This window comes from Amia ocellicauda, chromosome 14 (assembly GCF_036373705.1).
Source record: "Amia ocellicauda isolate fAmiCal2 chromosome 14, fAmiCal2.hap1, whole genome shotgun sequence".
In the NCBI taxonomy this organism is placed as follows: domain Eukaryota; kingdom Metazoa; phylum Chordata; class Actinopteri; order Amiiformes; family Amiidae; genus Amia; species Amia ocellicauda.
The window spans coordinates 24,395,448-24,410,916 of NC_089863.1; the positions used below are offsets into that span (position 1 = coordinate 24,395,448).

General features: G+C 52.3%; 1 protein-coding gene across 1 annotated transcript in view; it reads left to right on the forward strand.

Moving 5' to 3' along the window:
• Positions 1–340: 340 nt before the first annotated feature.
• The window catches only part of LOC136767491 (synaptotagmin-11), a 20,669-nt gene continuing 5,540 nt past the window's right edge, over positions 341–15,469 (forward strand). The window contains exons 1-3 of the mRNA XM_066721291.1: positions 341–629; positions 8,419–9,362; positions 11,800–11,920. Of these exons, the coding sequence (XP_066577388.1) occupies positions 596–629; positions 8,419–9,362; positions 11,800–11,920 (1,099 nt within the window). The 5' untranslated portion in view covers positions 341–595. The remainder of the gene's footprint in view (positions 630–8,418; positions 9,363–11,799; positions 11,921–15,469) is intronic.

Below are 15,469 nucleotides of genomic sequence, written 5' to 3' on the forward strand. Positions count from 1 at the left end.
AAAGCCCGCAGTTACACAATAAACACAACAAAAACACAATTAACGAGGGACAAACACTGCGACTGCAGACACACGACACCGTATTTACATTCTGTTGCGTTTTTCCCTTCGTTCCCCAATTAAGCCATCTACGGGGGGGTGAGAGCCTCTTCATCACGGATCGGCCAACTTCGGCACGAATCGGAAAGCGTCGTGCGTGGGCGGGGCTGGCGTGATTGACAGCAGCGCTCCATAGGCCCACAGTGCAGCGGTGGGGGGCGGGGGCGGATCCCCGAGGTGAGTGACAGCGCGATGGGCGTGGCCGAGCTCTCCTCCCTTTGATGCCTGGACCAGTCCGCCGCCGCATCCCTGACCGAGTCTGAGCATCACCGAGCGGCAGCATCCCCAGCCCCAGCTCCGCCACTGAGGCACAGTCTTGATCCGGACTCCACGGGCAGAAACTCACGGCTGACATTATTCTACATGGAAATCAAATAGAGACCTGCCCTGTCGCCTGTTTTTGTTTTTCTTTTTTTCTTTGGTGTGTGTGTGTGTGAGTGAGTGAGAGAGAGAGAGAGAGAGAGAGCATCGCAGTTGCTGGGAGAAGAAGCTAAAAATGGCTGAGATCACCAACATAAGACCCGCGTACGGTAAGCCCCGCTGTGTTTCGGTGTTAGTTGTGTGGGTCTTGTTGTCTGTAATGTCGGAGAAGCAGTTGTGTGTAGATGCACCGGCGCTCTGGAGTCTAGCGCGCATAAGATGGACGACCGTGTGTGAAAACAGCGCTGTTTGGGCTTGTGCATCTCCAAATAATGCTTTTGGACGCATCCTATATATATATATATATATATATATATATATATATATATATATATTTATCCACATAATACACGCATGCGTACATATATGTGTATAGCTTTGGCTGGATCATTTAACGGACATGCATGAGACATGTATCAGTCTGTTTTCCTGGCTGGATCTCACCTGTTTTTCCTCTCCAAAAGCTAACAGCGTTAAAATGGCCCTACAGCCACCCGCTACTTCATATTTCAAAACACACACTTCGTCGTGCACTTAATTGCGTTTGGAACCCGGCGTTCTAATTAGGCGAGTACATTCCATTTGCCTATTGTGGTTGTTATTATTATTGTTATTGTTATGATTCTTATTATTGTTGCGGTGTGGTCTGGATCTGGCACACCGGTGATGGTGGTGGTGAGGGGGGGGGGCAAATAAAATAAGAAAATCGCCCTTTAAACCAGAGAGACGACACTAGCCGTGGGGGGTGTAGATTGGGGAGCTGTCTGAGGGGTAAAATCAGCTTTTGCTGGAGAGAGAGAGAGTGGTGGCAACCCCCGGCTTCGTCTTTTGCGCCTTTGTCGCACTTGTTTTGCACCGTCTTGCTCTATTTCTGCGTTTGGATGCTGCGTGATCGTTAGGATTGTGTTGTTGGCTGTGGAAGGTGGTGATGAGCGGTCGTGATTGCGTGCCCTGGCCTGGTTCCCTAAGCCCCCCCCAGCCCCCCACCCCGCTGTGTGCAATGGCGTTGGCTGGGTGCTGGGCTGGGGTGGACGGGATGACGTGATGTCTATTCCTGGGGCCAGGCATCGCCTCTCCCCGCGTCTCTATTGTTATTGTAGAGACAACCTGCCCACTCCAGGCGTGAGTTATGGGTTTGAATACGATTGTCAGGGCGGTGTGGTGGTGGGGGGGCAGGACTTGATATCCCAATCACTTCTTGGTGATGATTTAGATTTTAATTAGCGGGCATTACTTAAAAAAATATGATTTTTATTAGTGTGTCTGTTGGATTGTCTTTTCTTGAGGAAATGTTCTGTATACTGTATATACACACATATGTAGAGTGGTTGTGAAGGAGAGGGGGATTTGACAGCGGAGGTAAAGACCGTCTGTCTGCAGTTTTGCCAGGGAAGAGGAGACGCATCCATTACTGTGGACAGGGCTGTTGTTGTCCTCCATCGTGGGTCCTCCTCGGTCCCCGTGGCCCTCGCGGTTTGGTGGCCGAGGGCCGCGGTGGGGCAGGACCCTCTCTCTCCTCGGCTCCGGGGATCCAGTCCGAATCCGCTGCCACCTTAGGAAGACGAAAGAGGGATCGGTGACGCATGATATGACACTGTTCCCTGGCCCCGAAACAAAATGCATCACACCTGGGGGAGCGGGGGCATCCTGGCCTGGTGCCAGCCGTGCCCGGGGGCCGTAGCTGCGTAGCTCAGCCGAGAGACGGGCCGGTCACTGGCGTGTGTGCGTCTGTGCCCCTCTCTCTCTTTGCCCCTTTCTCTCTCTCTCTCTCTCTCTCTCTGTGCCCCTCTCTCTGACCTTCCCTCTCTCTTTGCCCCTTTCTTTCTCTCTCTCTCTCTGTGCCCCTCTCTCTGCCCTTCTCTCTCTCTCTTTGCCCCGCTCCCTCTCTCTGTGCCCCTCTCTCTGCCCTTCTCTCTCTCTCTTTGCCCCTCTCCCTCTCTCTGTGCCCCTCTCTCTGCCCTTCTCTCTCTCTCTTTGCCCCTCTATCTCTCTGTGCCCGTCTCTCTGCCCTTCTCTCTCTCTCTTTGCCCCTCTCTCTCTCTGTGCCCCTCTCTCTGCCCTTCTCTCTCTCTCTTTGCCCCTCTCTCTCTCTGTGCCCCTCTCACTGCCCTTCTCTCTCTGTGCCCCTCTCTCTCTGTCCCTCTATCTCTCTTTGCCCCTCTCTTTGCCCCTCTCCCTCTCTCTGTGCCCCTCTCTCTGCCCTTCTCTCTCTGTGCCCCTATCTCTGCCCTTCTCTCTCTGTGCCCCTATCTCTGCCCTTCTCTCTCTTTGCCCCTCTCTCTGTCCTTCTCTCTCTCTGTCCCTTTATCTCTTTGCCCCTCTCTCTCTCTTTGCCCCTCTCCCTCTCTCTGTGCCACTCTCTCTGCCCTTCTCTCTCTTTGCCCCTCTCTCTGTCCCTCTATCTCTTTGCCCCTCTCTCTCTTTGCCTCTCTCTATGCCCCCTATTTCTCTTTGCCCCTCTCTCTGTCATTCTCTCTATGTGTCCCTCTGTCTGCCCTTCTCTCTCTTTGTCCCTCTCTCTGCCCTTCTCTCTATTTGCCCCTCTCTCTGTCCCTCTATCTCTTTGCCCCTCTCTCTCTTTGCCTCTCTCTATGCCCCCTATTTCTCTTTGTCCCTCTCTCTGTCATTCTCTCTATGTGTCCCTCTGTCTGCCCTTCTCTCTCTTTGTCCCTCTCTCTGCCCTTCTCTCTATTTGCCCCTCTCTCTGTCCCTCTCTCTTTGCCCCTCTCCCTCTCTCTGTGCCCCTCTCTCTGCCCTTCTCTCTCTGTGCCCCTCTCTCTGCCCTTCTCTCTCTTTGCCCCTCTCTCTGTCCCTCTATCTCTCTTTGCCCCTCTCTTTGCCCCTCTCCCTCTCTGTGTCCCTCTGTCTGCCCTTCTCTCTCTTTGTCCCTCTCTCTGCCCTTCTCTCTATTTGCCCCTCTCTCTGTCCCTCTATCTCTCTTTGCCTCTCTCTATGCCCCCTATTTCTCTGCCCCTCTCTCTGTCATTCTCTCTCTGTGCCCCCTCTCTCTATGTGTCCCTCTGTCTGCCCTTCTCTCTCTTTGTCCCTCTCTCTGCCCTTCTCTCTATTTGCCCCTCTCTCTGTCCCTCTCTCTTTGCCCCTCTCTTTGCCCCTCTCCCTCTCTCTGTGCCCCTCTCTCTGCCCTTCTCTCTCTCTGCCCCTCTCTCTGTGCCCCTCTCTCTCTGTCCCTCTATCTCTCTTTGCCCCTCTCCCTCTCTCTGTGTCCCTCTGTCTGCCCTTCTCTCTTTGCCCCTCTCTCTGTCCCTCTCTCTTTGCCCCTCTCTCTGTCCCTCTATCTCTCTTTGCCCCTCTCCCTCTCTCTGTGCCCCTCTCTCTGCCCTTCTCTCTCTTTGCTCCTCTCTCTGTGCCCCTCTCTCTGTCCCTCTATCTCTCTTTGCCCCTCTCCCTCTCTCTGTGCCCCTCTCTCTGCCCTTCTCTCTCTTTGTCCCTCTCTCTGCCCTTCTCTCTATTTGCCCCTCTCTCTGTCTCTCTCTCTTTGCCCCTATCTCTCTCTTTGCCTCTCTCTATGCCCCCTATTTCTCTTTGCCCCTCTCTCTGCCCTTCTCTCTCTCTGTGCCCCTTTCTCTCTCTGTCTGCCCTTCTCTCTCTTTGCCCCATCTCTCATTTTGTCCCTCTCTCTGCCCTTCTCTCTCTTTGCCCAGCTCTCTGCCCATTCTGTCTCTCTGTGCCCCTCTATCTTTCCTTCCCTCTCTTTCTCTGCCCCTCTCTTTCTCTCTCTCTCTCTCTCTCTCTCTCTACCCCTCTTTGCCTCTCTGTATGCCTCTCTTTCTGTCTCTGCCTCTCTCTGTGCCCCTCTTTCTCTCTCTCTCCCCCTGTCCCCGTTTCAGTTTCAGCTGTGTCACTGCTGCTTGCTACCCTAATGCATCTGAGCGAGAGAGAGAGAGAGAGAGAGAGAGAGAGAGAGAGAGAGAGGGCACTCGTCCGGCCAGCAGTACAGACTGTCCCAACACCCAGAGTCCCGATACAGAGCCCTCTCATGAAGAGAAACGAAAGAAGGAAACGGGAGATCAGTGAGGTGGGGAAGGGTTTCCGTGCGGTCGAGGGGCCACGGAGGATGGTGCTGCGCTCTTTTCCTTCCCCTGCCACACTTCCTTCTTCCCTCCATATACTCTCTCCTTTTCGGTTGGGGAGGACGGTGTTTGGTGTTTGTACTTTATTTGATGACTGTCCAGTGTCCTAATCATGACTACAGACTGGGCTGATTAAAGATGGCTGCCGTTCACACCGCGGTTATTATTGATGCCGTGCAGCTGCCAGTTTGCCAAGACTCGCCTCAGTAATATAGACGACAGACAGAGCCACTGGTCAGCCATTTTTTCATCCTCATCCCCCCTTTTTATCAGTCAGCGGTTTCTAAAGACTTGAAGCGAGTGTCTGTGTTTTTGTTTTAAATCGATTTTAATCCACATTAGTGTCAGACGCCTCGTAATGTTTTCACCGGCCTGGACACTGTACTGCATGAGGCGGTTATTGAGAATGGATGGATGGGAGAGAGGGATGGGCAGAGGGATGGGATGGGGAGAGTGGGAGGGAGGGAGGAAGGGAAAGAGGGAGGGTGAGAGGGATGGGCAGGGATGGGGAGAAAGAGAGGGATGGGCAGGGATGGGGAGAGGGAGAGAGATGGGGAGGGGGAGTGGGGAGGGATAAAGGGATGGACAGGGAAGGGGAGAAATAGAGATGGGGAGAGGGAGAGAGAGATGGAGAGAGGAATGGGGAGAGGGAGGGAGAGGGAAGGATAGAAGGATGGGCAGGGAGAGAGATGGGGATGGAAGGAGGGGGAGAGAGATGGAGAGAGGGAGCAGGAGAGAGATGAGGAGAGGGAGAGGGCGATAGAGATGGGGAGAGGGGGAGAGAAATGGGAGGGGGAGATGGGGAGGGGGAGGGGGAGAGCGAGAGACAGTGATGGGGAGGGATAGAGGGATGGGCAAGGAGAGAGGGATGGGGAGAGAGAGGGAGAGAGATGGTGATTGGGGAGTGGAGAGGGATAAAGGGATGGACAGGGAAGGGGAGCAATAGAGATGGAGAGAGGAATGGGGAGAGGGAGGGAGAGTGAGAGAGAGAGGGATGGGGAGAGGGATGCTGAATATTTGTAGGCCCTGTGCCTGGCGGTGCTTCTTGAACCCTGCTAGCTGCCTGCTATAAAGTTTCATGGGCTGAACAACTTGATAACAGTGGCGTCTGGGCCGCGCTGCCGTGCTCTCGTGGCCCCCCTGATGCGCTCCGGCGCCGAGAGAGTCGCGGTGCCGCCGATCCGAGAGGGGCGAGGGGGTCCAGAGGCGAGCAAACAACAGAACAGACGACTCCAGTGATGGAGCGAGAGAGAGAGAGGGGCGGTGGGGTGACAGGCTGGGGGGGTTGTGTGATCTCATGGGGATGTTTCCAGGCAACTGGAGCAGCTGGCTCTAAACACGTTCCAGAACGTGACATCAGCCAATCGGAATTCCCTCCGGGACGGAGGAGGGGCCGGGGCCTTTTGTGAGAGAGAGAGAGAGAGAGAGAGAGAGAGAGAGAGAGAGAGAGAAGCGGAGGCAGAGGGCAGGATGGAGGGAAGGGAGGAGGAGGTGGAGGGAAGGAAAGGGAGAGAGCGCGTGGGGAGGCGGGCTGAATGAGGGATGTAGGAAGGGAAGGAGAGAAAGGTAGAACAACATGGGAGGGGGGAGGAGGGGCGGAGTCTGGAAAGAGGGATGAGAAGGATGAGTCTCAGTATGACGCAACACACAACCTGGGAAAAAAGTATTCGAAATTCCAGAACCAGCTGGCCAATATCATGGGCCTGGCTCTGCCCAGGCAACTAACACACATCTCAACACTAACACAAAGACCAGCACTACTAACATAGTACTCAACACTACTAACACAAAGCTCAACACTACTAACATAGTACTCAACACTACTAACACAAAGCTCAACACTACTAATATAGTACTCAACACTACTAACACAAAGCTCAACGCTACTAATATAGTACTCAACACTACTAACACAAAGCTCAATACTACTCATATAGTACTCAACACTACTAACACAGTGCTGAATACTACTCATATAGTACTCAACACTACTAACACAAAGCTCAACGCTACTAATATAGTACTCAACACTACTAACACAAAGCTCAATACTACTAATATAGTACTCAACACTACTAACACAGTGCTGAACACTACTCATATAGTACTCAACACTACTAACACAAAGCTCAATGCTACTAATATAGTACTCAACACTACTAACACAGTGCTGAACACTACTCATATAGTACTCAACACTACTAACACAAAGCTCAATGCTACTAATATAGTACTCAACACTACTAACACAGTGCTGAACACTACTCATATAGTACTCAACACTACTAATACAAAGCTCAACACTTCTAACACAATGCTCAACACTAATATACAGTTCAACACAATATCTGCATCAAAATCATATACACACACGTTATTATTATGGTGATTCTTATGTATTTCTTGTCAGGCCAAATACAGGAACCAAGAGCAACACAAAAGTGCAGTCATACAAAACAGTACATTATCACCAGTCAGGCTTAATACAGTTACAGTTTCAGCATTACAGCAGTGCAGGTAAAATCCACAGTGAATACAGAACGCAGTCATCCGTCCTCGCTCTAACGGGTAACAAGTGCAGACAGGAGGCGCTGACGGCATCAAGAGCTGTTTCTCAGCGCTGTGATCCACCGAAGACACGACCACCACAATTCAAGTGCGCGTTTGATCTGATCAAACCCGCTCACTTTCTCAACCAACACAAGCAGCACACCAACACAACCGCGGCATCAAGGACGTATTTGGATAAAACGTTTCCTTTCAGACAAGCCATGTAGGTCAGTATCTGGAAGCAGAAACGTGGTTGCTTGGGAAATAAGCCCAACAGGTCCAAACATAGGAGGGCTGCTTTTTTCCCCACCATCCCTCAAAAGCTATGCCCTGCCCTGCCCTGGCACGGTGGCACGAATGCAGGTCATGGCCGCCCACCACTCTGCCTTCACTCGGACGAACAATGGCGTCTCCTTTCACACTATAAAGGGCTTACGCGCTGCTCCGTGTAATCTCTTCCCGGGCAGTCTCAGTGTCGCCGTAATCTCGGCCCCCACAGCCACCCTCGTGCCGCCCGTGCACCCAACCCGTGATCCCCGGGGTGGCGGTGACAGGGACCTGAGTGCGGGTGCGGAGCTGTTTCAGTGGGATGAGCACGGCGCTGACACACTGGGTCTGGCCCCGCATTGCTCACTCTGTCTCACGTCGCTCTCTCTTTCTGTCATCTTCCCCCTTCCCCCTCTCTCTCTCTCTCTCTCTCTCTCTCACCCAGTTCTGTTTTGGCTGTCCTTTAAGGACAATCTGCTGTCACTCTCCCTCCCCCCATCCCTCTCTCTCTCTCTCTCTTTGTCCCTCGGCCGACTCTTAACCTATTTTCTTCCCTTCTTGACTGTGTGTTTTGATATCTAGCTCACCAAACAGCCAGCAGGCTCTCTCTCTCTCTCTCTCTCTCTCCCCCTCCCTCTCTCTGTCCCTGTTTAACCGGGTAGAAGTAAAGCAAAGCAGACGTGCCATCACTTTGCTGCACAGTCCCCGAGAGCAACAGAGTTATTCGTATTGTCACAATAGCCGTCGTGTTGATTTTTTGATTTGGTTTGTGTTCGGAGAAAAAATCGAAATGCATCCAAAACTGGGTCATGTAGGACTTTTCAACCCTCACATGTAGGTCACCGGTGGATTGAGAGACACGCTGGGGTGAGTCGTGGCCCTGCTGCCCAGCCTGTGGCCCCCTGGGAACGCAATGCCGTACCCCTGGTGTCTGTTCATTTATCGAATATTTATCGCGATGCTGACACTCTCCTTCTCTCTCTCCTCCCAGACGTGTCCCCCGTGCTGGCTGGGTTTATCGGGGCGGGCGTCCTGGTGGTGTCGGTGTCCGTGGCCGTGTTCGTGTGGACTTGCTGCCAGCGACGGTACCGCCAGCTCACCGCCGGCTACAAGGGAGGGATGAGCAGCGGCGGGGGGCACTGCGACTCGGCCGCCGATCCCCCCTACAAGTTCATCCACATGCTGAAGGGCATCAGCATCTACCCCGAGACCCTGAGCAACAGCCGCAAGATCGTGCGGGCGGCGCGGCACCCGGGCCGGGACGGGGAGCGCGAGCGGGGCGGCCCTGGCCGGAGCGGCAATGTCCTCCTGGTGGACGCGGCTGAGGGCGGCATGCTGAGCCCCCGCTGGCAGCAGCAGCAGCATCTCCAGCTGGCGACCTCGACTCAGCCGCAGCCGGCCCCCCAGGAGCAGCCGGCACAGTCGCGGATCGAGAGGGAGCTGCCCATCAGGGCCGACTACAGCTGCCTGGAGAGCAGCAGCGAAAGCAACAGCAACGACACCAGCGTTACGCCCTCGCCCTTCACCCCCGCCGAGGGCCCCGGCCTTGGGGAGCTGAGCCTGGCGGTGGACTACAACTTCCCCAAGAAGGCGCTGGTGGTGACCATTGTGGGGGCGCGGGGGCTGCCCGGGGTGGACGAGCAGTCGGGCAGCTCGGACCCCTACGTGAAGATGACCATCCTGCCGGAGAAGAAGCACCGCGTGAAGACCCGGGTGCTGCGCAAGACGCGCGAGCCGGCCTTCGACGAGACCTTCACCTTCTACGGCGTGGCCTACAGCGCCCTGCCCGAGCTGGTGCTGCACTTCCTGGTGCTCAGCTTCGACCGCTTCTCCCGCGATGACGTGATTGGCGAGGCCGTGGTGCCACTGGCCGGTGTGGACCCCAGCACCGGGCGCGTGCAGCTGACCCGCGCCATCACGAAGAGGAGCATACAGGTGAGGGAGGCTCTGAGGGACACTGAGGGACACAGACTCTGAAACACACTGACACTGAGACACACTGACTGAGACACATTGGCTCTGAGGGACACTGAGGGACAGACTCAGACACACTGGGACAGACTGGGACAGACTCCGACACACTGGGATAGACTCAGACAGACTGGGACACACTGGGACAGACTCGGACACACTGGGACAGACTGGGACAGTCTCGGACACACTGGGACAGACTGGGACAGTCTCGAACAGACTCAGACAGACTCAGGGCCGTGCCCTCCTCTCCTGCACAGCCACGACATCTTATATCATCACCTCTCTCGCTCTCTCAATCAGAGGGAAGAGCGTGTTTAATTGAATCTACTCCCAGTTCATTGGGACTTGGAGGGGTTTTAAACCAATTGATTCTGCCTGAGCGAGAGCAGAGAGAGAGTGTGCTGGGAGAAAGAGAGAGGAGGGAGTGGAGAGAGGGAGGGGATCCACCAGAGCTGGGCTTTTGTCTGACAGAGAGAGAGAGAGAGCGCGAGAGAGACAGAGATAGAGGGATGAGTCAGAGTGGATATACAGTTCGGGAACCATTATTATGATCAAGTTCTGATATTGATCATACACAAGCACAGTTATACACACACAGATAATGAGACACAAGACAGAGTTTTGGGCAAATTGAGTTATATATAAATATATGTACACACACACATACACTGATACACACAAGGAGACAGTTATTAACACAGACCAGCCATAAGGCAGTGACAGACAGACAGACAGCACTGTGTTCGGGGGGGCACTCAGCTCTCAGCTCTGTTTCCTCCATTTTAAAAGTTCATCCGCAGCCCCAGGCCGCCTCCCACGGTGCGTCACCATGGAGACTCTGAGCAGCGGCTCAGGAATCCGTCGAGAGGGAGAGAGGGAGAGAGAGAGAGAGAGAGAGAGAGAGAGAGAGAGAGGGAGAGAGGACACAGTGAGAAGTCTTAGAGTAAAGTTTTCGTTCTGTTACCAGTGAGATCACTGTGTTACACGGCTGCCACAAGCTTGGTGACCTGGGCCGGACTCTCAGTGTTCGGGCTCTCTCTGTGTGCCAGTATCGAGAGACAGAGAGAGAGCCTTCTGATTGTGTGTGTTGAGGCTCTGTCTCTCACTCTCTCTCTGCTGAGGCTCTCTCAAATTCAAATTGAGTTTTATTGGCATGAAATGTTTACACACAAGTATTGCTAAAGCAATTTGGTACGTTGAAATGAAATAAAATAACATCGTAAAAGTTAAAAAGCTTTACAAATAATATAAATATAAAATCTATCTCTCTTTCTCTCTCTGAGTTGAGGCTCTGTCTGTCTCTCTCTCTCTGTGTGTCTGTGTTGAGGCTCTGTCTCTCTCTGTTAAAAAGTTATAAAATTATTACAAAAAATGGAAAAGGATTTTGTAAGAGAAACAAAAGTTCAAAAATGTGATTGTTGAATTTGTAAATTATCTCTGTGTTGAGGCTCTGTCTCTCTGTGTTGAGGCTCTGTCTCTCTCTCTGTTGAGGCTCTGTCTCTCTGTGTTGAGGCTCTGTCTCTCTCTCTCTGTTGAGGCTCTGTCTCTCTGTGTTGAGGCTCTGTCTCTCTCTCTCTGTGTTGAGGCTCTGTCTCTCTCTCTCTCTGTGTTGAGGCTCTGTCTCTCTGTGTTGAGGCTCTGTCTCTCTCTCTCTGTTGAGGCTCTGTCTCTCTGTGTTGAGGCTGTGTCTCTCTGTGTTGAGGCTCTGTCTCTCTCTCTCTGTGTTGAGGCTCTGTCTCTCTGTTTTGAGGCTCTGTCTCTCTCTCTCTGTGTTGAGGCTCTGTCTCTCTGTGTTGAGGCTCTGTCTCTCTCTCTCTGTGTTGAGGCTGTGTCTCTCTGTGTTGAGGCTCTGTCTCTCTGTGTTGAGGCTGTGTCTCTCTGTGTTGAGGCTCTGTCTCTCTCTCTCTGTGTTGAGGCTGTGTCTCTCTGTGTTGAGGCTCTGTCTCTCTCTCTCTGTGTTGAGGCTGTGTCTCTCTGTGTTGAGGCTTTGTCTCTCTGTCTCTGTGTCGAGGCTCTGTCTCTCTGTTTTGAGGCTCTGTCTCTCTCTCTCTGTGTTGAGGCTCTGTCTCTCTGTGTTGAGGCTCTGTCTCTCTCTCTCTGTGTTGAGGCTGTGTCTCTCTGTGTTGAGGCTCTGTCTCTCTGTGTTGAGGCTGTGTCTCTCTGTGTTGAGGCTCTGTCTCTCTCTCTCTGTGTTGAGGCTGTGTCTCTCTGTGTTGAGGCTGTGTCTCTCTGTGTTGAGGCTCTGTCTCTCTCTCTCTGTGTTGAGGCTGTGTCTCTCTGTGTTGAGGCTTTGTCTCTCTGTCTCTGTGTCGAGGCTCTGTCTCTGTGTTGAGGCTCTTTGTGTGTCAAGGCTCTGTCTCTCTCTGTGTTAAGGCTCTGTCTCTCTGTTCCCCTGCAGTGTGTGAGCCGTGGGGAGCTGCTGGTTTCACTCTCCTACCAGCCAGTCACTCACAGGCTGAGTGTCGTGGTTCTCAAGGCAAAGCACCTGCCCAAGATGGACATCACCGGACTGTCCGGCAGTGAGTATCCCACACACTGAGACACACTACAGTACAGCAGAGCACACTGTAACACAACACACTACAACACAACACACTACAGCACAGCACACTACAGCACAACATACTACAGCACAGCACAGCACACTACAGCACAGCACAACACACTACAGCACAGCACAGCACACTACAGCACAACATACTACAGCACAGCACAGCACACTACAGCACAACATACTACAGCACAGCACAGCACACTGCAGAACAACACACTAGAGCACAGCACAGCACACTACAGTACAACATACTACAGCACAGCACCCTACAGCACAGCACAGCACAGCACACTAGAGCACAGCACACTACAGCACAGCACACTACAGTACAACATACTACAGCACAGCACCCTACAGCACACTACAGCACAGCACAGCACAGCACACTACAGCACAACATACTACAACACAGCACACTACAGCACAACACAGCACAGCACCCTACAGCACACTACAGCACAGCACAGCACACTACAGCACAACATACTACAGCACAGCACACTACAGCACAACATACTACAGCACAGCACAGCACACTGCAAAACAACACACTAGAGCACAGCACAGCACAACATACTACAGCACAGCACCCTACAGCACACTACAGCACAACATACTACAACACAACATACTACAACACAGCACACCACAGCACAGCACACTAGAGCACAGCACACTACAGCACAACATACTACAGCACAGCACCCTACAGCACACTACAGCACAGCACACTAGAGCAGCACACTAGAGCACAGCACACTACAGCACAACATACTACAACACAGCACACTACAGCACAACATACTACAACACAGCACACTACAGCACACTACAGCACAGCACAGCACCCTACAGCACAACATACTACAACACAGCACACTACAGCACACTACAGCACAGCACAGCACACTAGAGCACAGCACACTACAGCACAGCACACTACAGCACAACATACTACAACACAGCACACTACAGCACAACATACTACAACACAGCACACTACAGCACGTAGCACACTAGGGCAGCACACTAGAGCACAGCACACTACAGCACAGCACACTACAGCACAACATACTACAACACAGCACACTACAGCACAACATACTACAACACAGCACACTACAGCACAGCACAGCACAGCACCCTACAGCACACTACAGCACAGCACACTACAGCACAGCACACTACAGCACAGCACAGCACACTAGAGCAGCACACTAGAGCACAGCACACTACAGCACAGCACACTACAGCACAACATACTACAACACAGCACATTACAGCACACTACAGTACAACATACTACAACACAGCACACTACAGCACAGCACAGCACAGCACAGCACCCTACAGCACAGCATACTACAACACAGCACACTACAGCACACTACAGCACAGCACACTACAGCACAACATACTACAACACAGCACACTACAGCACAACATACTACAACACAGCACACTACAGCACAGCACACTAGAGCAGCACACTACAGCAAAGAACACTACAGCACAACATACTACAACACAGCACATTACAGCACACTACAGCACAACATACTACAACACAGCACACTACAGCACAGCACAGCACACTAGAGCAGCACACTAGAGCACAGCACACTACAGCACAGCACACTACAGCACAACATACTACAGCACAGCACAGCACACTACAGCACAACATACTACAGCACAGCACAGCACAATGCAGAACAACACACTAGAGCACAGCACAGCACAATGCAGAACAACACACTAGAGCACAGCACAGCACACTACAGTACAACATACTACAGCACAGCACCCTACAGCACACTACAGCACAGCACAGCACAGCACCCTAGAGCACAGCACACTATAGCACAGCACACTACAGTACAACATACTACAGCACAGCACCCTACAGCACACTACAGCACAGCACAGCACAGCACACTAGAGCACACTACAGCACAGCACACTAGAGCAACACACTAGAGCACAGCACACTACAGCACAACATACTACAACACAGCACATTACAGCACACTACAGCACAGCACAGCACCCTAGAGCACAGCACACTATAGCACAGCACACTACAGCACAGCACATTACAGCACAACATACTACAACACAGCACATTACAGCACACTACAGCACAACATACTACAACACAGCACACTACAGCACAACATACTACAACACAGCACACTAGAGCACAGCACACTACAGCACAACATACTACAGCACAGCACAGCACAGCACCCTACAGCACAGCACCCTACAGCACAGCACACTAGAGCACAGCACACTACAGCACAGCACACTACAGCACAGCACAGCACCCTACAGCACAACATACTACAACACAGCACACTACAGCACACTACAGCACAGCACAGCACACTAGAGCACAGCACACTACAGCACAGCACACTACAGCACAACATACTACAACACAGCACACTACAGCACAACATACTACAACACAGCACACTACAGCACGTAGCACACTAGGGCAGCACACTAGAGCACAGCACACTACAGCACAGCACACTACAGCACAACATACTACAACACAGCACACTACAGCACAACATACTACAACACAGCACACTACAGCACAGCACAGCACAGCACCCTACAGCACACTACAGCACAGCACACTACAGCACAGCACACTACAGCACAGCACAGCACACTAGAGCAGCACACTAGAGCACAGCACACTACAGCACAGCACACTACAGCACAACATACTACAACACAGCACATTACAGCACACTACAGTACAACATACTACAACACAGCACACTACAGCACAGCACAGCACAGCACAGCACCCTACAGCACAGCATACTACAACACAGCACACTACAGCACACTACAGCACAGCACACTACAGCACAACATACTACAACACAGCACACTACAGCACAACATACTACAACACAGCACACTACAGCACAGCACACTAGAGCAGCACACTACAGCACAGCACACTACAGCACAACATACTACAACACAGCACATTACAGCACACTACAGCACAACATACTACAACACAGCACACTACAGCACAGCACACTAGAGCGGCACACTAGAGCACAGCACACTACAGCACAGCACACTACAGCACAACATACTACAGCACAGCACAGCACACTACAGCACAACATACTACAGCACAGCACAGCACAATGCAGAACAACACACTAGAGCACAGCACAGCACAATGCAGAACAACACACTAGAGCACAGCACAGCACACTACAGTACAACATACTACAGCACAGCACCCTACAGCACACTACAGCACAGCACAGCACAGCACCCTAGAGCACAGCACACTATAGCACAGCACACTACAGTACAACATACTACAGCACAGCACCCTACAGCACACTACAGCACAGCACAGCACAGCACACTAGAGCAACACACTAGAGCACAGCACACTACAGCACAACATACTACAACACAGCACATTACAGCACACTACAGCACAGCACAGCACCCTAGAGCACAG